This window comes from Ctenocephalides felis, unplaced genomic scaffold (genome assembly GCF_003426905.1).
Source record: "Ctenocephalides felis isolate EL2017-DRISC unplaced genomic scaffold, ASM342690v1 CF-g0.4_SCAFFOLD_01886, whole genome shotgun sequence".
NCBI lineage: Eukaryota > Metazoa > Arthropoda > Insecta > Siphonaptera > Pulicidae > Ctenocephalides > Ctenocephalides felis.
Genome location: NW_020538040.1, coordinates 82,936,752 through 82,961,092, shown reverse-complemented (window position 1 = coordinate 82,961,092; position 24,341 = coordinate 82,936,752). Strand labels below are relative to the sequence as shown.

General features: G+C 28.7%; 2 protein-coding genes across 4 annotated transcripts in view; one reads left to right on the top strand and one right to left on the bottom strand.

The window, feature by feature from the left end:
• Window positions 1–24,341, bottom strand: part of LOC113378738 (translation machinery-associated protein 16 homolog) — a 113,414-nt gene that overhangs the window by 2,066 nt on the left and 87,007 nt on the right. The gene's annotated exons all lie outside the window — the stretch shown is intronic.
• LOC113378736 (netrin-1-like) overlaps window positions 8,508–24,341 on the top strand; it is a 299,939-nt gene continuing 284,105 nt past the window's right edge. For all 3 annotated transcript variants that reach the window (XM_026619312.1, XM_026619311.1, XM_026619313.1), the window contains exon 1: window positions 8,508–9,889. In XM_026619312.1, the coding sequence (XP_026475097.1) occupies window positions 8,701–9,889 (1,189 nt within the window). In that variant the 5' untranslated portion in view covers window positions 8,508–8,700. The remainder of the gene's footprint in view (window positions 9,890–24,341) is intronic.

The window sequence follows — 24,341 nt, the reverse complement described above, 5'->3', positions numbered from 1 at the left end:
ATATCAAAAATAATTCAGATTTTAATTTTAATTCTAACAAATAATTTCAACTTTGCAATTCAGTTTATATAATTCTTATAAATATTCGACAATGTTACAGTGTTTAAAATTATCTATATGAAAACATTTAATATTTCTCGAACATTTCGTTGCGGTACGGGAAGTTCGAGCAATTTGCATTAAGGCACGATGCCATACACCACTAGTTATTTGAACTATTCGGCTGCAAATAAACATTACATATAATACAGTGCTGGATTTACAGTACGGCAGTCGAGGTTACTGCCCAGGGTGGCAAATTTTCGGAATCGGCAAAATTTGGATAGTGAGAAAAAAGTTCTTTACAATATAAATACCTATTTTATTGAAAAAAAAACATTTGGCGGTCAAATTTAATTTTCGGTATGGGAAGTTCCAGCAATTTGCCTTAAGGCACGATGCCAAGCACCACTATTCATAGTATGTAATGCGTAATAAATTTTCTGCAATCAAATAGCTATTTTAATTTTAGAAAATTTTTAATTTAAGTAAAATTTCAGGAACGCGACGGCATTTTTGTTAAAGTGTCGTTTAGCCACAAGAAATATTTCTAGATTTTTTTTGTATAAAGAATAACTAACTAATTCGCAGGTAACCATTTGGCCGCCAAAATCTAAGAATTGTAGAAAATGTTGTGTAGCGGAAAGAGCGGATATATTTTAGCTTTCTATAAACTCAAAAAAATCTTGGTCAATCTTCAATGAAAAACATTCGCAAAAAAACGATCATCGATCAGTTATCGAGCCATATAAAAATTATTGGTCTCCAAAAACCGCATATTAGAAAAGTATGACTTCAAATATCAACAAAATCATCAGCAAATCATCCCGATAACGATTGGTGTCTCATTTAATCTATCGATTTCAATCCACATCTACACCACAACATCAGGCGTTATGAAGAAACATTCAAAAGAATGCCTCATGGAAAAGCCAATTTCTTCTTTTCAAATTTTTTGATAGTCCTTTGTAGAATGTCTAAATTGATTGCCAATCCCTTGATTGGGCGTCCAGGTATGATGGTATCCTATTTTGCTGTTATATGTCCGAGGGTTGTCTTTTTCGCTTTAATCTTTTATTCCTGTAGACTCTAATGAGGTGTTTTATGCAAGAATTTGGGTGGTTTACGTGCCTCTTTTATAATTGTTACTATGGATCTGGAATTCCTCATGTACTGTATTATTATTGAGATCTTTATATATGAGCCAATTTGGTACATATTTAGGGGCATTCACTATTTCTTTCCTGAGTGGAAAGGACAATTAATGAATTTAGTTTGCTCTTGGTGCTTTGACAGTTCAGAAGCTTTTCATAATACATATATAGATTATTTTATAAAGTTAACTTTTGTGTCGTGTATCGTGTTGCCACACATTTTTTTTATTTCTGTGTTAGCACTAACAATAAGTGTCTTCTAAACGTAGTGAAAAACTAGTTGTAAGTAGCATTTTGACTTAAGGCAAGATGCATAAATTCTGATAGATATATATCAGTAGAATCCTGATAGATGTATAATTAATCAATAAGAATTGAGATTCAGCTATATAAATCAAATATAAACTGTTTGTAACAAAAATAAAATTTTTGCTTTCACTGAATAATAACACAGGTCCACAAAAAAAGATGACTGGATTGGGTATGGGGCATATGTTTTCCAATGCAGTTTTTATCGCTGAATACGAAAATAAACTTTTTAGATTTTTCTAAATTAGGTTTTATGAAATTTAAATTGGGGGTTAAATGGCAAAAAATAAAAAAACGACAAAATCTCCGATCTAGTAATTCTTCTGCAAGATAAATGAAATCTTATAATTAAGTTATTGTTTTAAAAATGAATTTTATTTAAATATAAACATCAACTGAAATCAGAATCTACTTATGAAACACCAAAGATCGTACAAATTCTTCGGCACAGATTCCGATTGGAATCGCTTAGCTAGCGCCGAAATTATAAAATTTGAAGAATTTTTATAATTCCACCGCTTACCGTAGGCCTTTATCAAAATCATCAACGAAATTTTTTTGCAACATTTAATTACGAAGAAACGGCCCGGCCGATCATTACCAAAAACTCGTAAACGCGATCTTTTAAAAATCTTTCGAGCAGTTTTAAATTAAAAAAAATTGTGATCGAAAATTTTACTTCTCTCCTAATTAAAAAGAAACAGTTCGGCCGATCGCCGTGCAAAACTGATAAACGTTAGTCGAGATCGAGTTAATTTGAATGTCTTTTAAATTTTTAAAATAGGTCCAGTTTTAAAAGGTCAAAAACTAGCTCATATACTCACACATACTTTATCAAAATTTAGTCCCATTTGATTCAGAATAACTGGGAACGTCGAGAAAACATAAAATAGATAATCATTTTTTTTTTCGTGAAAACAAACTTTTCCTTCGGGAATTTAATAAAATAGATCTATAATTGATATAAGTTATAATATATTAGTTAAAATAATGAACAAAGAAAATTGAAGTAAGCCCATTTTGATTAAACTGCTGCAGGAACATAATTTTTCAATCATTTAACATTAAATATGTGATATTTTAATCAATGCAGTTATTAACAATTACCTGAACCAATATAATTCATTAAATAATTATCGTAAATTCAGAATGAATTAAGTGTATTTTGCAAATTATATTTTGACTAATGATTTAACGTATAAGATAATAAATAAAATACAAAGATAAATAACAATATTATAATAGGCAGTTTATCACTGCTTTTATGCAAAACTTATATTATCATTGATTAATTTTATGTTATTATTAGTATTTTGCGTTTACAGTTGAAGTGAATATACTGATTAAATTAAAAGCAATTTGATTCTAAATGCAAAATATAATTATAGGTATGATATTGATTAAATTCCATATATAAGTACCTTCTCGTTACTGATATCACAGGCGTAAAAGGAATGATTCACTTTGAAAATATTTATGACAAGTTTATAAAATACAGTAAAATGTTTTCAATGCCACAGTGTTTTGTAGATTTTATTAATAAATTATTTTATCATTATAACGTAATCAAAATATTTAATCACATTGTTTTATTCTTATATAGAACAGATCATGATTTTGTGAAAGATAATATGTGTTATATTACATTTAATATTTCTTGTCTAGATAGCCTAGATTTATGCAATTTATTAATTTACCGTAGAGTAAGTTATAGTAATTGTCAATAAATCGAAAATGATAATTTTTGTATATCTTCACGTATCAAAGATTTCTGAACATTTTGGCATATCTTAGAAAAAATGGATGTGCGTGTGCCTATATGGATACAATTTTTTGTCCTCGATTTAAAAAACATTCGAGAAAATGTGCTGATTAGTTTTTTTAAATGTTGTTCAGGCGTTTCGGAGATACGGAGTTAGAATGAAAAAAAAATAGCTATTATTGAGAGAACGGATAATTATTAACGGATTAGAATTAATTAAATGATTAGTTTTTGGAGAAGGTAAAATATTTTTTTTTTATTTCAAGAATTCAATTTTTTTTTCAAAAAAAAAACATTTTTTTAAATATCGAGAATGATTTGGATTTTAATTTTAATTCGGGCTAAAACAAATAAAATTTCTCGATTATTTGATTATGGTATGGGAAGTTTCAGCAAATTGCCTTAAAGGTACGATGACATGCAACACTGGTTACTTATCTTAAACTGAAATGGTTATTTATTTTTCAGCAAAACTGTATATAGTCGAATGACTTCCTACGTTCAATGCAAAAACAAAAAATAAGTCTATATATAAAATTTATTAAAAATACAGCTGCGACCAATAGTCTCGGATATAGACAAAACGTGTTGACGCATTCATATATGTGATTAAAATTTCGTTACGTTGTTTGACAAATATTTGAATATATATAGAACTTGATCATATAAAAGCCTGATCTGTTTATTTGGAACACGGGCGATGAATGAAGATCTTGACTTTTTAACTGATTGTGGGATCGTCAATATGATTAGTAATAAGGTGACCATACGTCCCGGTTTGGCCGGGACAGTCCCGGATTTTCACCTTGTGTCTCGGGTGCTTCTGAAAGCAATATTTGTCCCGGATTTAGATATTCTGTCCTAAATTATCCCGGGTTACCAAAAAGTATAGGTATCAATTGAATATTTGCAATTCCTTGATAATAAGTTTACAGCAATCCATCAAATATTTGATAATGATATATACAACGAATTTGCTTATATGAAACATTACTATATGATTGAGAAAATTGTCGAATGCAAAATTCCAAAAACCGATTAAAATAGCCCCTCACATTAATAATTTCATACTTTCATTTTCAATTTTACGAAAATTACCAAAAATTTTGAAAACGAACTTTTTGAACGCCTTGCACAAGTGCTAATTTTTACTAAAGCTAATTATGAAGTAAAAATATATGCATATGATAGAATAATGAAGTTCTACTAAAAGTTAATTATTATGATTAAAGAAATGTTCAATAAAAAAACTGATTTGAATCATATTTAAGACATTGAGCTCAATGCCGCGTTAGCAAAACTAAAAAAATATGGTCTAAGACAAACCGTTCCTGTTTTGACTTTAAAAAATTTGGTCACCTTATTAGTAAACAAAGTACGTAAACCGCTAACTAATTTATTTTGAAAGAATCCTGAGACACATAGTAAAATATCTCAAAGTATATTTTTAACTAGAAATAAGTTAATAAATACTTAAATTCAAATATTGTATTATATAAAACATTTCAAATTAAGAAATATTATGAGAACAGAATATCATTCTGTTAAATAAGTATACAAAGTATAGTAGAAATAAATAAATGCAGATATAACTTAAAATAATATTTAGAATACAGGACCTACAGTTGTGAATATGTGCATATTTTTTTTATTTTTGGATTTATTTTAACAGCTATCTGAACATAAGGAAACCTTCCATAAGGCAACCCGACGGTTGGCCCATCTCTGTTTGATGAATTCATCATTACAATTTGTACTTTTAATTGGAAAGTATTTAATACGGATGTTTTTTTTTGCTACTGCTTGACATGAGGCTTTTCGAGGCGAGCATCGAACTTCTAGTTGAAATCCTAAAGTATTTATGAAAGATCCAGTTTAATTTGCATTTACAAAGAATATTAAAATTGGCATATTCAATGTATTAGGTATATGATTCATAAATAAATAAATTATCAAAATACAAAATATTCAGTTAACTATAATGAGCATTTATTTCAGAATTTCAAATTAAAGTTCTTAGCTATATCTGCTATGAAACATACTCGAACGTGGCTAATTCATCAAAACTCTAATGTTTAGACAATTGAAGACCAACTCAAAAAAATCGTCCAAAATTATAGACAAAAATTAATATGTAATCCAAATAATTTTTTTGTGGAATTGTATAAATTCACACACCCTTTTGTTCTGGAAAGAAAAAAATTAATAAAATTAACCAAATAGTTTAAGTTCATAATATTATTATATTAACCTTTTTTTTTAATTAGTAATGTGATATTTGTATAAATTATCAAATAGTTATGTTAGAATTTCACAAATATATAGACTTTATGCCTATATTGTATTGTCATCGCCCCAATAACTGAATGTATTTCCAAGTCAGCTTCTAATTAATACAATAAAAAATCAAAATCATTTAATAACTAGAATTTGAATTACAATTTTCTCATGACTTTTGAAGCATTCTCCTCTTTCTCGTATAAAAATCTGTATGAAATAACTCATGCTGAAATACCATTCGCAATTATAAAAAAAAGTTTAAAAATTTTACATTTAGAAAAATTTACGTCGATGTAGCATAAATAAAATTCTCAACTCTTTTTCAACAAAACCAGATATAAATATTTAGATATACAAAAAAATATAACAAAATAATTTATGAATTGCAAAATAGTACTTATAGAATATAAACTCTATTTAAATAAAAAAATTAAAAAGCAAAACAACATATTTAAAATTAATGTTAAATAAATACATCTGAGTTCTATACTCAATTAAGAAAATTTTAACATAAACTAATTGAAGCAAAAAAAAATAGAAAAAAAATGTATTAATTATTATTTCAATTCTAATTTATTATTATGCTTAGTAGTTTTACAATACAAAATGAGAAATTGCATTTTTATCATGACATTTAAGCAAATTTTGGCATTTCGTATGAACATTATTTTAGATTTCATGCCTCTAAAGGGGTGATTATATATTTACATACGTAAATTCGTAATCCTTAAATTAAGGTGCATATTGACAAAGCGTTTTGTTAATTACCTATCTTTCTAGAAATGACTTTACGTTCCAGTGCTGAAATTTAGCGTTATTGGAACTAAATTACAGAATAGAACACTTTTGCGATATTTGTTTAGGACAATTGAAAAGTTAAATTAGTAGCGTTTACATTCACACGTTGAGACCTAACTCCAAACAAAAACAACCCACGTGCTCACAATATGCCAACCATAGTATCATTACATATGAAATTCAGGGTTTATGAATCTCGTTACATGACTCAAAAATAAAAACATCGCTTTTTACATAAAAAATATAATCGTTCAAGTCAATTAGTAAAATAGTATTTATTACAAATAAATATTGAAAAATATTCATTACAGTTTTTAATAATTAAATTATTTTTTTAATAACTTTAATAAAACTTACTTAAAAATTCATAGTTTACTCTTAACAAGTTATAATTAAATTTTTATTACTTAGATAGAAATTTTTAAGTAGGGGAGACTGGGTGAAGTTGTACCACTTTTTTTCTGATCAGCAATAATTTTGTTAATTTACCATTTAGCTAGGGGAAAAATAAATTAAATGGTAATTTGAACATTTTCCTACGTGAAAATTCTGAAATTCTATCCTCAAATGCGATGGATTTGTAAAATCCAATATAAAATCAAATAATACAAGAAAAGGGCGAGTGTCACATCCGTCCCTCGGGTATACGCTACAAAGACTAAAATGATTTATAACAACTTTCATTGCCGTTAACAACAATAATATGTAACACAGCATGAACATTTCAACAAAGCTTATTAATAAAATTTAACAACATATAACAAAACATAATTTTTTAAATAAAGTTAACAAGAATTCTTGGTGAAAACTTTTTTTTTGTATTAATTTTTTTCTTTTTCTTTCCCTTTTATATTTTGTCTTATTTTTAGGTAAGTTAGATTTTTTTAGCTGTTTAATCTTCACCCGAAAATGACAAGAAATACATGTCACAACCATTAAAAACGAATCATCATTATGACAAAGCAAATACAAATTGCTGGTGATTAACAACTAATGTTCAATTTACACCAAAGAAACAAACAAAGTAGTCTCTGCATACAATTAACAGTTATTATTAAAATAATTCGAACATGAAAACATTCTTCTGCGCAATACAGTTCAGAAATCATTTAAATGTACTGAAAGCAATAATTTGAACTTGTTCGAACAATCATACTATATCTTTCTTCCTTTGGACCCTATGTCGAAATCATTATACTTTAGCTGTTATGACGACAACCGTACCTTGTCATAACTGTACCCAGTCTCCCATAATACGTATATTTCGTTATAGTTACTACATATATTTTCTGACCAAAAATATCTTATTCTTAACTAAAATTTAATTCACAGTAAAATTGAAAAATGATAAAAACAAATATTATATAAGGTTGTGAAATATCTCCCTTCCGCCTTTTTGTATTATAAACCAAGAGCAAAAAAGCGGAAGGGAGATATTTGACAATATTAACGCACAAAAAACTTGAAATGTATAGAGATTACCTTTTCAAATGAAACTTTATGGTTTAAAAACAATAAATGTATATATACAAATAATTAAATTGAATACTTGAAGATAATTATTAGGATTATGAAGAAATAATGTAAAGAATCGAATTTTTGTACGTTCGCATAAAATTAATTAGAAATTAGTATTCAAAGATATTATATTTTTTATACAATTTTATCTTTAATAATTGACATGTTCAAATTATTAATGGTAATATAAAATAATCGTATGAAATTATTAATCTATAAAAGTGATTGAACGGTTGACCTACCCTGAAGTGGAAGTCCGAACTTTCCTTCGAGAGCCTACCTGACATGGGTCCATGGGTCCATACTCCATAGTACATACGCTTATCTGAATCTTGTAGGCAAGCGGTCACCGATCGGTGGTGGTTTTCCCGCAAATGATACGCCGTATTGCGTATTGCGTATTGCGTACGGCAGTAAGCATCGTCGTCATCGTCGGCAGCCACCGCGACTACATTACGGTCACTACCACTCTGGCAGCCCGGCACTCACCCCGTCAGTCATCTCACGGGCAGCACATCCCCGCTCTCTGCGTGGTGCTATTATCTCGTTCTCGCAGTGCTCTCGTGCGAGAGTTGCGGCTCGCTGTCTGTCCGCTGTTGTGGCATCGCGCGCACAGTCTAACGCGATCCTTCTTCACGAACGCACGCCCCTCTCACGTGCAGAGCACGTGCGTAATATCAAACGGACTCCCTTCAGAGGCAAGTGTCAGTGTGCATACAAGTGATAAAGCTATTCCAGGTTTTTATTAGTTTTGGTTCGAAAACGCTTTTGAGTGTGCTATGATGTATTTCGATCGCAATTAAATTTAGTGTCAAACAGATTTTTCTCGTGCGATTCAACATGCGGTCGTGTGTCTTATCACTGGTGGTGCTGTGCGCGCTCAATCCGTTACAACCCTCTACTGAAGCCGGTGAATCTTATATGAAAATGTTTAATATGCAGAAAGGATCGGTGGACCCTTGTTACGATGATGACCGCCCTCGACGCTGTATCCCTGATTTCGTAAATGCTGCATTCAATCAACCCGTCCAAGCTTCGAGCACCTGTGGCCAACATGCTCCCGTGCGATATTGCGATACCGGCGACAACGGACAGTGCCATGTGTGTGATGCTGCTTCACCTCGCAGACGCTTTCCGGCATTGCATTTGACTGATCTGAATAATCCAAACAATATTACCTGCTGGCGTTCTGAACCTTTATCTCCGCCCTTGTCTGTACATTCACCTCCGGACAATGTCACTTTGACATTGTCTTTAGGTAAAAAGTACGAGTTGACCTACGTCAGTCTCCAATTTTGTCCTAAAACTGCTAAACCCGATTCTATTGCGATTTATAAAAGTGCAGACTACGGAAAAACATGGCAACCCTTTCAATTTTATTCGAGTCAGTGCAGGCGCGTGTACGGACGTCCAAACAGAGCTTTGATCACGCGTCTGAATGAACAAGAAGCCCGTTGCACAGATTCGCATCGACACACCGGGGGCGACGGTCCAGGTCCGGCAGGCCGCATTGCATTCAGCACCCTGGAAGGCAGACCCAGCGCCGCCGATTTCGATACATCACCGGTACTGCAAGACTGGGTGACGGCAACTGATATTCGAGTGGTGTTTCATCGCTTGCACATGCCACAGGACGGAGATGACGCTGCCGAAGATGTCCTTGTCGAAGAACCGATTAAAGGACCACCGTCGGTGCAAGTGATGGCTTCCCAGAAATATCGCGAATTGCGCGGTAATACAGCGGAAGAAGAACCTGTTTCCATTGACGCCGGGGCGAATATCATCAATAGTTACACTACATCCACTTCGACGACTACTATGTCGTATCATTATGCGGTCTCCGATTTTGCAGTAGGGGGTAGATGCAAATGTAACGGACACGCGAGCAAATGTTTGATGAGCAAAGATGGCCAATTGAGTTGTGATTGTAAACATAATACTGCGGGTAGAGACTGCGAAAGATGTAGCTTATTCCACTTCGACAGGCCGTGGGGTCGTGCTACTTCTAGGGATGCGAACGAGTGTAAAGGTAAGACAATAATAGCCGCAACGGCAAATTTCGCAGCAGAGCTGTTTTAATTTCTATTGTACGCTATAAGAGTCTAATTCTGACATTATCATGCCAGTGTGAGGCTTACCGCAGCGTAATAAAACACGGACCTATGTTAAAGACCTATGTTTGCTTTGATTTACCTATTTATATCTGAAACCACAAAGCACCACGTCAAGTTTAAGTGCAATGTGCAGAGCTTTCATAAATTATGCGGACTCTCTTGGTATATTTTATTATGTTATATTTTCATTGTGTGCTTAGTTTGCAAGCCTTTCTATTGAAACTTACATTTTTTTATTTTTTATTTAACAGTTATTTATTCCGGTAAATTGAGCAGCGCAAAGGTGTAAAACATGGAAATAAAATAAGAGTCTATGTTTGTGCCTATGATTTTTCATGTCAAATTACTTCATGATTTTTCTCTCTAAAGTTGAAATAAATTAATGCCTCATAGGTTTGGGAAATCCTATATTGAAAACTGTTAAAATATTCTACTAACTCTTTCTATGTTCTCTTGTAAAATACGTGTGAACTTGATGTTGTCGAACGAATCAGAACAATTTGTAACACAATCTCTTTGGATATAAAAAATAATTTAAAAAAAACTGTTTATTAACTTCCTGTAGGGTGATTTATACTAATTTTAATCTTAACAACATCCTAAATATTCTTGAGTTTCATTAATATATGTATAATTTTTCAAAATAGCTTTTGAAAAAATATGTTTATATACGAAAATAATTGAAGTATAAATATGAAAAGAACAGTTTAGAGTAAAACTGTTTAGAAAAAGTCACCCAGTCTTGCAGTACGTTAGCATCGATAAGTTAGCACGGTTTTCAAGTCCATTTATTTTTAACTATCTATGCATTCTTTTAATATTAATTATGTCTGATATTCAAAGTGTACGGCGGAGAGCCAAAACTTGCATTTGGCACATAAGTTCTTGGTTTATTTTATTCGTACCTAATAAGTTGGTATAAATTTATACAATTCGATATTGAAGAAATATATAAGTACCAATGTAAAGCCTATTGCTTTCTATCAAAGGTATCATCTTTGCTACAAGATAATCACATATCACATATTCATATAAAATGCTGACTCTATCGCTTTCTAATATCAGAATCCTCAATGTATTCCAACATGCTATTAAGATATCATCAAATGTACCGTGAAAGCAATAATATCACACTCCCCTAACTGTTATATTATTAAACAGTCAGGATTCATTCATTGATGATGACGTTACTATATTTTAAATGTAGAATACTTCCAAAACCAAGACTGGCGTATCTAATATGAATTCATTATGTTTTTTCTTTGAAAGGGCACCGCGTGTTCGATACCCGATATTTAGTCCTTCTTTTTGTTTTCCTACTTTTCTGTACGCAACAGTTGCTCGTGTAATTAGTAAAAACGTTATCAAGTTTCCGTAATTGGTTAGATCTAAAACTGATAAAGCCAAAAAACCTTACGGAAAAAATACAATGCGGACAATCATGCATAGTTTCTGGTGTACGATTTCAACCACGTAGAGTTTACTAATCTTGTGGTTTGATTTTAGATCCATAGTAGATAATTGCTAAAAGTAAAGACTATGTGTTATAAATACCTATCTATTCTTCAATTTTTAACTCTACATAATAAGAATAACTCCAACGACGTTATAGATACTTGTTATCCGTGAACATCAACGTTGTTTTTAAAAGATACAACCGTTTCCGCCTTACAAAAACTTTATTAAATGTAAATAAAGATGCTCGGATGTAGACTGTATCGACATAAAAAGTTGAAACACTACAATTACGGAACGTAGAAAGTGTCCATATGTTTCAAACATTATAACGAATTGTAGTTAATATTATAGTTATTTGTAATATAATTTTTTGAATCAATCCGAATATACTTTATTGAAGATTTAAATGAAATTTTAAAAATAGCGTAGTTCGATCATAATTCAATATTGTTTTATTTAATGTTAGTTATAGAAGAGTAAAGGATATATCTTTTATTTCAATTAGAATATCCTGAAAAGCGTATGATTTTAGTATAATTCAAATGTGCTTAATTTAATTTTAAATTTAGTTTTATTTGTTATATATATATTTTGGCTTTTTCATATCCATATTATAATACTTTTTTATTTTAGATTCTGAATTTGATTCAAAATTCGGTACCAGCATAAAATGATAATTATGCATTAGCTTTATTCATACTAAAGTTTTTTTTTAAAGATTATATTTCAATTCAAATTTTATACATTATTTAGATATTTTAAAACATAATATGTATATGTATATCTATAAAATAGGTATTCCTACTAAAGTAATGTTCGTACTAAAATATATCTTTTAATTTTTAACTCTTCAATATTTCTGTTATTGATTACGATTTTGTATATTTATATAATATTATTGGTTTATTCATATAATATTATTTGAGAAAAGAATTTCTACATTGCATATGGATTTTACATATATTTAAATATCTCTTATGTATCGAACCAGATGTGTTGAGACAAAAAAATATAACAATTTGAAACACATAAAGTTCCTGGATAAATGATAATTCTTTTGTTAATTCAACTGCCGTTTTTGTTTTTATTTTCTTTTTAAATATAATTTTTCATAACAAACACTAATTCTGAATTAATATTGCATATCTACCTTTAGTGAAATGAAGAAAATATTATTACAATATTTAGATATATACCTGTAATAATATATAGCTGAATGTACTGTTATAGTTTGCTATGAACAATAAACCAAAATAAAACAATATTTAAAGAAGAATAAGTATATTAATGGTGATTGCGCAATTAATATGTTAGATAAAAGCTCATTGCACAAAAACTAAAATTAAAAGTAAAGTTTCTTAAACAAAAATACTAATCACGCCTCAACTGCATTAGTTTATGTAAATAAAAGCAAAATTTAGTGGCCGAATAAAAAATAAAATCAAATTATAATATATATGCAATATAAAATAAATTGAAAACAGTAAAACAACTTTAATTTTTTTCTAACATTAGGACTGTGATTTAAACCAATAAGTTGCTTTCATATAAAATAGTATAAATAGCATTAAATATTGGCAATGCTAAAAAATGTAGAGAAAAGATAATATTATAGTGGACAACAATATTTTTTCAAAACATTTAACATTTACATTTTTCATAAATTTTAATAACTTATTAAAATGTTGTTTATGTTTCAATATAATAATATTAATATGTATAAATATTTCGAATACCGTGCAGTAGCGATGTCCATTTTCACTTGAAAACATAGATCAAAAATATGTTTCCAATTGAAAATCACCCATTTAGGGCACTGCGGTGTGAAATGGCAATAGGAAACCTCTCACGCTATTATTCTTTCCTAAATCGAGTTGGAGTTTAACTCAGCTCATGAACCTGACCTATGGCAGTACTTGTACTAGCCATTATTTATTTTATTATATCTATATATTAATTCATTTTACATATTGCATAAATGGTTTACACTATTCTGCATCTCATTACTATCTTTGAACAAACAATGAAAGTTTAGAATAGTAATGAATGTTGAAAAATTTATTGAAATCAGTCCGTGCTCTCAACTTCTATTCGCTTTAAAAACCCATTAAACTCGTTTTACAATTACTTTATGCAGCTGCTTTCTATTTATGTACTTAATTGTGTAAGGATAGTGTTTAATTACATTAATTTGGTGTAGAGAATACGAAGTTTGTTATCTTAATTAAATATCACGTAAACGGATTAGGTGTAAAATTAAACAGAATAAGCTGATAGAAGCACTCACGGACCATGGCCGCTCATATAATAGTAGCTGACACTTTATCTCATCGTTAGATGTATGATATTGAGTAAAATTCTATATGGATTTTTATTAATGAAGAATTTTTACTCGATTAGCATCATATTCGATGAAGACACTTTTCATTATCCGCATTTTTTACTCAACAAGTTATGCAAAAATTAATTAAAATCCTTTTGTCACACTTATCGATACTTCCAGTTTTATGGAAAGGACAAAATGTATTTGTTAATAAATAATACTTTTATTTTTTTAGATCTGTACATATTAATGTGAAGTATTATTATCGAAAATATAATATTATTAATATATAATATATTATTTAAATAACTCACTCTACTTTTAAACTGTCATATACTTTATTATACATTTAAATTTTTGAGATTTTTTGATATTAAAACTGTTTCGTGGTAAATTATTGATATCGCAAAAATCGAAAATGATTATTTTTATATCTGTACGTTTCAATATTTTCTTGTGTATAAGTATATTGTATAGTTTTTAGTATTTGCAGAATTAATGAATGGCAGATCATGTTATTTTGAAGTAGCGGAAAAAAAGTAAACTAGTTGGTATTGGTATTTTGCCTTGAGGCAAGTTACATCAACTTAAGTGGATTTATTACACATTATTGAAAACGAACGAACACGTTAATTCGGAGTATTTTCTAAAAGCAAATTTTCAAAAATCAGTAATTTCTATAATTGAACCAGTTTCCATAGGACTTTAATGGTATATATCGCCTCAAAACGTTCCATAAAAATCGGCTTTTCTTTTTCAAAAAATCTTTTTACACACACATACTTTTTCCAAATTCGGTCTCATTCGATTCAGAATTCATGAATCGGATTTTTTTATGAAAACATAAACTTCTCCTTCAGGAAGTTAAAAAATGACAATTTTGTTATCATAAATATATATCAGTTTTTATTACTAGATTTTAAGAATATGCGAAAGGTTTTGCAATACTTTTTGAGAACCATACCAATAAATAAGAGTTCTCGAATTTTCCATAAAATTCACGTCACACAAAAAGCAAAAAATATTTTGTTGATGAATTTATAAAGATTGTTTTTTATTTAATTTAGATCAATCAATTTTATTCACATATAAAATTATAAAATTTTCCAGTTCTTACTGGTATTGTAATATCATATTTATTTTTTAAAGCATTTGTAGGTGCCATATCATGTATAAAATATTTTTAAATCTTAGTAAAATAAATCTTGAAATTATTAGTAAAATAAAAAAATGATATAATTTTTCATATCAGTACTATTTTGTTATAACATTTTGTCACTACAAAAATTTAAACACTTTTATTGAATATTATTATTTATTTGAATATTAATATTTCCAAAAACATAAAAAAATCAAAAAAAAAATTTTTTTAAGTTCCTTACTTGCTATTTTCATGTAGATTTCATACGATTATATAAAAGAAAGCAATTTCTCTGAAGACACAATGCCTCAAGGGGGTATCATGATCTCGAATTAAAAAAAAACGATTTTGTTTTTTTTTAGATATTTGCAATTACTATCCAAAAATATGTTTACAAAGATTTGTCAAAATTTAATTTCGGAGATATAGCTATTTGACCACTATAATCTTCATCTGTTTTCTTCCTCTGCGATACAATAACCTTTTTCGATACAATACCCATGAATTCTCAACTTTGTCCGATTTTCTTGAAATACAGAGACTTTATAGATTTTGCTTCAGTATGAAATACGTTCATTCCTCAAATATTAATTAATAACTTGTAAAAAACTTAAGCCACTATATTTTCCTGATTTTGTCCATAACACATTTCATTGACACGTTTATTACCACGTGAATAAAATAATGTCCAGCCATCCGACAACCATGGCCCGTACAAATGATCGCGCAGATTGTTTGTGAAATTGTATTTGAATAACATTACAATAAGTTACAATCCCAAATTGACAAAATTACCATCCAGTACCTCATTTAGTATCTATTAGAAATGTGCATGCATAATATTCATTCAAGTTGGGATATTATGGATCATTTGCGGTTATTAGAGCTCGTAACCCCCAACTCATTAAAACATAGCAAATTTGCAAGGGAGGGATTATAGTCTAGATTAATTTGTGAATTATTTATTGTTCGCGCCGGTACATTTAGATTGTTCTATGCAGCGAAAATAATGAATTGCTAGAAAGGAAATGAGGAAAAACTGAAGCGGATTCCTAACTAGTACAATTTCTTTATTTTCATTCTTGCCAATCCTTTGTTGGTGAATTAAATGCTGTTGAATTTATTAAATTATCATTATGAGGCTGAAAATAAAACATTTACTAAACTGATTTACCTAATGATATACTACGATAGTAACAAATAATTTACAAAGCGTTTTTCTTTTTCCATATTTAAGGGGTTTATTATTATTTTTGATTATAATTTCCTCACATTTCTAACGCAATAACATGTCATGAATTTGAAAGAAATTAGATTTTGTTCCATATAAAATGGTATACAGATAGTTCAATAGCGAGCTTAAAATCTATTAATCTTATCGTTATAGTAATTCATCGTAAATGAATATTTTTGAATATCTTCACGTTTCACAGGTTTCTAAACATTTTGGCATACCTTAGGAAAAATGGATGTTTGTGTGTGTATTTTGTGTGGATACAATTTTTCGTCTAATCAACCGATTTGAATAATTCAAAAAACAATCGATTCCAACTGATTAGGAAGACGCGCTATTTCGGAAAGTACGGTCAATTTAGTTTTAATCAAAACATTGTTTACTTATAAAAGGACATTTTTTAATTTTAGTATGTATAATTTTCATACTAAAACATACTTAGTTGGAATGGCTGGCAACTTTTTGATACTCTAATAAATAATTAATAACTAACATTTCTTACACAATTTCTTATATTTCATGCACCGAGAATCAATGAATGATCTCAAAAATAATTAATTATGCATTCTTAAACTTTGTTGTTATAACTTTCACGAAATTCATTTTAACATTATAGGGGCATTTGTGTTCGTAAATTAATTTACCATGAATTATCGATTTTACATTTGCTATTCAAGAATTGTAAAACAAATAACTTCAATAGGGCATTACTTTTTTATAATATAATTTTTCATTTATAAACTGATGTGATAATTCTTTACATATTTCCTTGTTTTAAAAATTAAAAAAAAAAACCAAATCTCTTGATGCATTACCAAAGGGGTAAGGGGACATGCAAAATACGCATCTTATCTGTATCAATCACATTATATATATATATATATATATATATATATATATATACATATATATATATATATACATGCATACTAAATAGAATTTCGAAAGTAAATCAATATATACGGGAATTGGTAAATTAATAGCGTTCTTACGAACGCAAGTACAGCTATGAATTAATATCAGACAGTTCAAAATAAGTAGATTGAATTATTGAAGATTATTAATTAGCATACTGGAACTCATAAATTCTAATTCATGATTTTCTAGCGAATTATTTATTTAACAACTCATTTAATAATAACGTCATGTTCCAAGTTAATGATATTATAAATTGAAAGTTAATTATTTTAGCCAAGTTTTTGCAAATAGATTACTTTATCAATTTATATCATATCATAATTTACATAACGCTTGAGCTGTCCTAATATGGTACTAATGACTCTATATATATATATATATATATATATATATATATATCTTTTCTTTGTTTGATGTATCGCCCTCAAGAACTCACTCATATATTTCAACATCAAAATTAACTACTAAATCATATATATATATATATATATATATATATATATATATATATATATTGAATGGTAGAGTCTTGGATTTGTGTATATTTTGTAGAGTTTCGAACAAGAATCCAAAAATAATACAAAATAAAAAACAAGAAAAGTTTTTAAAAAAACAATTTCTTTATTTAATTATTTGTTTATTGTCGACGTTTCGGAACTAGGTACGTTCCATCTTCAGGACATCTGTCAAGAAACATGATCTTGATGAGATTTTAGCAAACAATATGTTTAGGAAAAGAAAATAGATTTTTCTTAAATAATGAATTAAATTGTAAAAAATATAATAATGTACAGAAATATGATAATATGTTCAAAATAAAAATGATAAAAATAAATGAGTGGATTATCAGAACAGGATATTAAACATAATAGAAAATTTTTTTGATTTTTTTTTTTTTTTATTTTGTATTATTTTTGGATTCTTGTTCGAAACTCTACAAAATATATATATATATATATATTTATTTATTTATATGTATAGGGTAGTGCAGGGCACAAAGGTCCAATTTGACATTGAAGAATTATCCAATTATATCGCAACAAATAAAACATATCCAACAAACAACTATCTGACTATGTTTAGTAAAACTCCCAGCTAATTCATCGTTGTGGAAATGTGTTTTTGTGCTGTTTTTCAAAAATTTGTCATTTGGTCATTATGTCTTATTTTTAATTTTATAGGTATTTTATGAAATAGTAGCTACATTATTCACCAATGTAAAAAAGAAATATGGGTATATTTTTTACACAGATAACACTGCATATAACCTTGATCTGTTATTCCGTTAGAAATATTCATCAGCAGGGTTGGAATAATAATAACTATTTATTTAACTTATCTTTTATAAAATTCACTTTTTTAACTTTTTATTTTTTACTCCTTATTCATAATTGTTTACATCTTTGCCAGGGTAAAGGTTCAGGTGGTCCTTTTTAACCCTCCTCACATGTAAACTTTTGTAGAAGTTATATAAAAAGACTGTTAAATCTAACTTTTAAAAATAACGTTACATCTTATAAAGGAATTAAATAACGTATAATTAAAAATTATAATATGGTCTCGTGAACTAAACAACAGTGCTAACAACCAAAAAAAACTAACAACGAAAGAAAATACTTTTGTTATGGATTTTCAAAGATTACCGTTTATCTCCCGATAGCAACGTCGTAAGAATCAAGATGATGGCTAGTTATACATCTTTTTCCCTCTACTTTCAAATATTGTTGTTAAATTTTTTTTAACTTTACTTGTTTTTGAGATATCGGTGGTGGTACTTTTTTACTCGCGGACCTTTAAGCCCCGCCCTACCCTATTTTTTGCAGTAATTTATATGTTTTTTTTTCGGAAGACTAATAATAATGTTTTATTGACAAAATATAATTTAAATGTGGAACAAAAAATCTCATTTACTCTGGCTTAAAATTACAAAAAAAGAAAATTCTCACAAAAAATTTAATAGTTATCTTTAGCTTTCTATTGCTAATTATTGCATTACCAATTCAACAAAATTTCAATCAGACAAAGCTTAAAAATACAAACTGCTCACTGTTTCCAAATTCCAAATATAATATGAAGCAAAGGAAAACATTATCGAATACCTACTTGTGTTGTAGGATATTGTGAACATGTTTATTTATGGACAGAATATATACCATTTAATGTGCTTATTGAAAATAATACACGTTTAAGCAGTTGTCGAACACGTTTAACTCCAAAGCCCGCTTATAAGCGATTTTGCGGTATAAAGACATTTGCGATAAACCTACGTGTAAGTTCTCACTTGGACACAGGCTAGGAAATAGTAACACATACCACACATTATTTATATAGGTGTTATATTACTTATATTTAATATACTAACTTCGATTTATGATTTGATGCTTGTCAAACAAATATTTTAATGTTCATAAAGTCACCAAGGAACGTAGTTAAAGGCAAGGCGAACCCGAACTCGAAAATAACAGTGCTGTTACACATATAGTAGACTTCGAAAACTATAATATATAAAATTACACAATTAAGTTTTGAAGTTTATTTTAATTAATTCAATTTATAATTTAAAATTGATGATGTCATTGTATAATCCTACAAATAATTGTATAATAAAAAATCACTAATTTGAAACTTATAGCCTTTTTACACTAATCTTAATGACCACTAAGAGCTTTTGAAGATTATGTCAATTACAAGATGTTTTCAAATATCAAATTTTTCAAAATTTCACAAAATGTAACAGTTTATACGTAAATTTTTTTTCAAACTACACTCTATTTTCAGATTCTTTTATTTCATAAAAAATAACGAAATGTTGAATTAATGTGCGTATTTATTTATAAAGTTAATTATATGAAAATGCTTATTAAATTTCTTAAATATTAAATAATAAATAAATTATTACATATTAGTGATTTTTTTCTAAATTATATGTAATATGTTCTATAAACAAAAAATATTAAGTAGGTATGTAAAACTATCAATGCCTTGTTAATTATTTTGTCATTCCTTTTTATATGCATAATACAAAATAAGGTATTCCATGGCGAGTTCTAACCACCGCTCTGGCAATCTGACATCGGGCAGCAGGGATGTACATTTTCACTTGAAAATATAGATCAGAACTATGTTTCAAAATAAAAATAACCTATTTCGGACACTGCAGTGTGAAATGGCAGTGGAAAATCTTTCACACAATTCTTCCCTGAATCGAGTTAGAGCTTAATTTAGCTCACGAAAACTGCCCTTGGATAGTACTACCCATTATTAATACAAAATAATATTAGTATTAGGTCCTAGGCTGGAAAATGATGAAACTTCCGTTTTATATACAATAATCAATAAATATTAGTTTATAAAAATAGTTAATTAAAGAAAAATTTAATTAAACTCTTTGAACGTACTCGAAAAATTATTATTCTTTTAGAATACTATTTTGAGTTATTTTTCATTTTTTACGTTAGCAAAATTTAATGTACATTCGTACGGAACTCTAAACTAGTTAAACTTTTGAATCATTTAATTTAAAAAAACTTGAATAGTTAAAATTTCACGTAGATCGTATAATTTATTGCAAATTCTCATGTAATTTTATACCGAATCCAAAATTGAATTAACACAGTTATAAAATCTCTATAAAAATCTGGTTGATATGAAATATATAGAAGTCTCATTTTTTAATCAAAATAGCCCTTTTTAAATTTTTTTGGCTGTAACTTCGGAAAAATAGACTTTATAAAAAGTAAATAGGCTCTGTGCGAAACCAATACGAATCGAATATTGTTTCGAATCCTTACTTACGTATACAGATACTTGCACACAAACGTAAATCATAGTTTTACAAATTATGCCAATGTGATCAAAAGGTATTAAAACCTGAATATTTCCTTTTAGTTTCTTTTCCATTTCAATAACTTATTTCACAGGATATCAAACAAATGCAACCGCTTTACATAATAACAGAGTAACAGTATAATAACATAATGATGATGCTTATAAGCTTAGTACATTCTTCAGATGCCAGTTTTATATTAAATCTTGTATAAACGTTGAAATTTCTTAGAAGAGAGGTTGATATTTCTGAACATAAAAAGAAAATTCTGAATAATATTCCTCTGGCAGTGCATATAATTGAATCGTGCTCCTTTTTCCTAGACAAAGTTAACTCACGTATTATATTATCTATCTTTGTAAACATAGCTTTGGCCATTCGTTTAATGAATTCCATTCACGTATTTTATCCCATTCGCCTTTCATTTGCTTCCGTGTTAGGGAATTTCTTTAGAGCGTTACGTGACTACCGAATATTCACGGGATGTATATATGACGTTAATTAATTTCTCGGTTATGATGCTCATATTACAATTTTTCTATTTACTCATTAGCTGTCGAATAGAAATGCGAAATAACATTTTCTTTGCGATACGATAGACGGGACTCTGTTGACGATTTATTTATGGTATATAAACATTCGTCAGTCGTCAAGGCTGCAATAATTCACACCGAACCAATTGATTTGTGAATCATCTCATTATTAATTTATGGTTAATGTAAAATATATGGCAGAGCGAGGCTTAAAGATCCGCGGGAAAAGGGACCATCGATATTTCAAAAACAAGTAAAGTTAAAAACTTTTTAACAACAATATCTGAAAATAGAAGAAAAAAGATGTGTAACAAGCTATCACCTTGACATCAGCATGGCAACGTTTGAAACAAACAAAACCCATAAATTAAAGTATTTTCTTTCGATGTGAGCACTGTTGTTTAGTTCACGAGGCCTTAATATAACTTTGAAGTATACGTTATTTAATTGTTTTCTAAAATGTGTTGTTAATTTTAAGTTATATTCAACGGTTTTTTTATATGACCTCCATAAAACCTTACACGTGGGTTAGTAAAATGGACCAACTGAACCCTCACCCTGGCAAAGGGGTAAACAATAAAAAACAGCACATAAAAAATGAAGTTAAAAAGCAATTTTACAATAGAAAATTTAAATAAATAGTTATTCCAACTCTGCTGATGCATATATCTGGCGAAATACCAGATCAAGGTTATATACAGTGTTATCTCTGTAAAAAGGTCCCCCTGAAATTTATTTTTTCGCATTGGTTGAATAATGTAGCTATTATTTCGTAAAATCCTTTCAAAATTAAAAATAAGATATTGGACCTGTTTGTTCTGGCATATGGAATAAAAGGAACTATGTATAACAATTTTTTGAAAAATAGCAAAAAAAAATATGTTTTTGCAATAATGAATTAGCTGGGAGTTTTACTGAACATAGTCCGATAGCTGTTTGTTTGATATGTGTTATTTATTATGATATAATTGGTTTAGTTTTCACAATATAAATACTCAAAGTCAAATTGGACCTTTGCGCCCTTCCTGCCCTATATTATTTTTTAAATTCGCGAAGGAGGCGGATATGTTTTCTCTCATTTCTCGTAATTCTGAATCATTTGAGATCAAATTGAAACAAAGCATATATGTGTGTAGGAGTCAAAATAACTATTATATTAATTATTATTTCTAATGGCTCATAGTGGTTAACCTCTTCTAGTTTTCATATATTTTTATTAAAAAGCCACCCAATGCTTGTATTTTTCTAATTGTGATTTATTAACTTTTTTGCAGTAATTCCCGGAAGAGCTATTTTACTGGAAATATTTTTTTGAGACAAAAATACGTTGTTACATTACAGTTGTAGAAAATAGAGTAAACCAGTCAAACACTCGAAACGATTACGTGCTATAATCACGATAGAAACAAATATAGAAAACATTCAGTTTTAATCATTCGTAATATTGCATTCTTGAGATAACAGTAGGTACTATAAATGCATAGTATTAATTATATATTATTTTAACTGAAATTATAACAGTAATACAGATTAAAAACATACAAATTTGCTCTATAACTAATCGTAATTAAATTTGATAATCAAAGAAACACTGCATATTAGACTGTAACATGTAGATTTTTTACGGACGTGGGTCACTTAATATTATTTAATAAAAAAGAACTCATTTGTTATATGAATTATTATGAAATATGTAACAAGTAAAGTTAGGAATTTTTTAACAAAAATAGTTGAAAGTAAAGGGCAGAAGATGTATAACTAACCATCACCTAGATTCCTACGATTTTTACGTTACCTCTGTAAAAAATGTGCCCATAAATTTCATATTTTGCATTGGTTGAATAAAGTAGTTCATCGATTATTTCGTAAAATCCATTCAAAATTGAAAATAAGACATTCGTACTGTTTCATTTTACCTCGCCTACGGTGTGAAGAAGACCAAATCTTTGGCAAAAAAACACATTTCTATAATGATGAATTAGATGGGGGATTAATAATGGGAGTTTTACTAATCATAGTCAGATAGTTGTTAGTTTGATATGTGTTTTTTGTGGTTTTCACAATATAATTGCTCATAGTCAAATTGGACCACCTTAGCCTAAATAGTACATATATTAAATATTAAAATATACAAGTCGCCTCACATGAGGCGTTTGCTAAAGATTTCATAAAACTGCCGATACTTTCTTCACGACGAATTAGAATATTATTACAATTGTCAATTGTCAATTATTGTTGATTTTCATGTAAAATGTTCATTCAGAGCGATTGCAGGCTTTATAGAGTAATTTGTGATATTCTATACGTCTTGTTAGTTCAAGAGATTCAGACAGGTGGTAAATGAAGAATAACATTAAAGTTCAGCAATTGTATTTCCAACAAATTTTTAAACAATATTTCAATCCACCATTATCCTTTTGTTGAATAAAAATAATACTGTTTGGTTTCAATTTGTATCGATAATAAAATATCCCTGGATATAGCTATGCATACAACAAAGTAAAACATATATTGAAAAGAATACAGAATATACCCAATAGCAGTGAAAATATTTATTCTGCACATGAACAGCGCTGTATTTTTATTTCACAACCCTCGTTCAACTATAAACCCTTGACTGCAGTAAAGTTAAACACTTCTAAAAAGCGATTGGAAATACAAATCTTTTCCGATAAAATTGGTATCAATCCCGTGTTGATCCCGTAATACCCGCAAGAGATAGAAAACTGTCTGAATTGATTACAAACTCGTCCTCATAAATCGTATTCACACGGAGGCCTGTTCAAAATATTTAACCTGTATAAGTGATACGGCCACTTTAATTAGCGGGTTTACAAGTTACATTTTGGATTTGATTTATGACACATATTTATAAAACTAATTAAAAAATAATGAAGAATTCACATAATAATTTAGTCAAATTAATACGACATT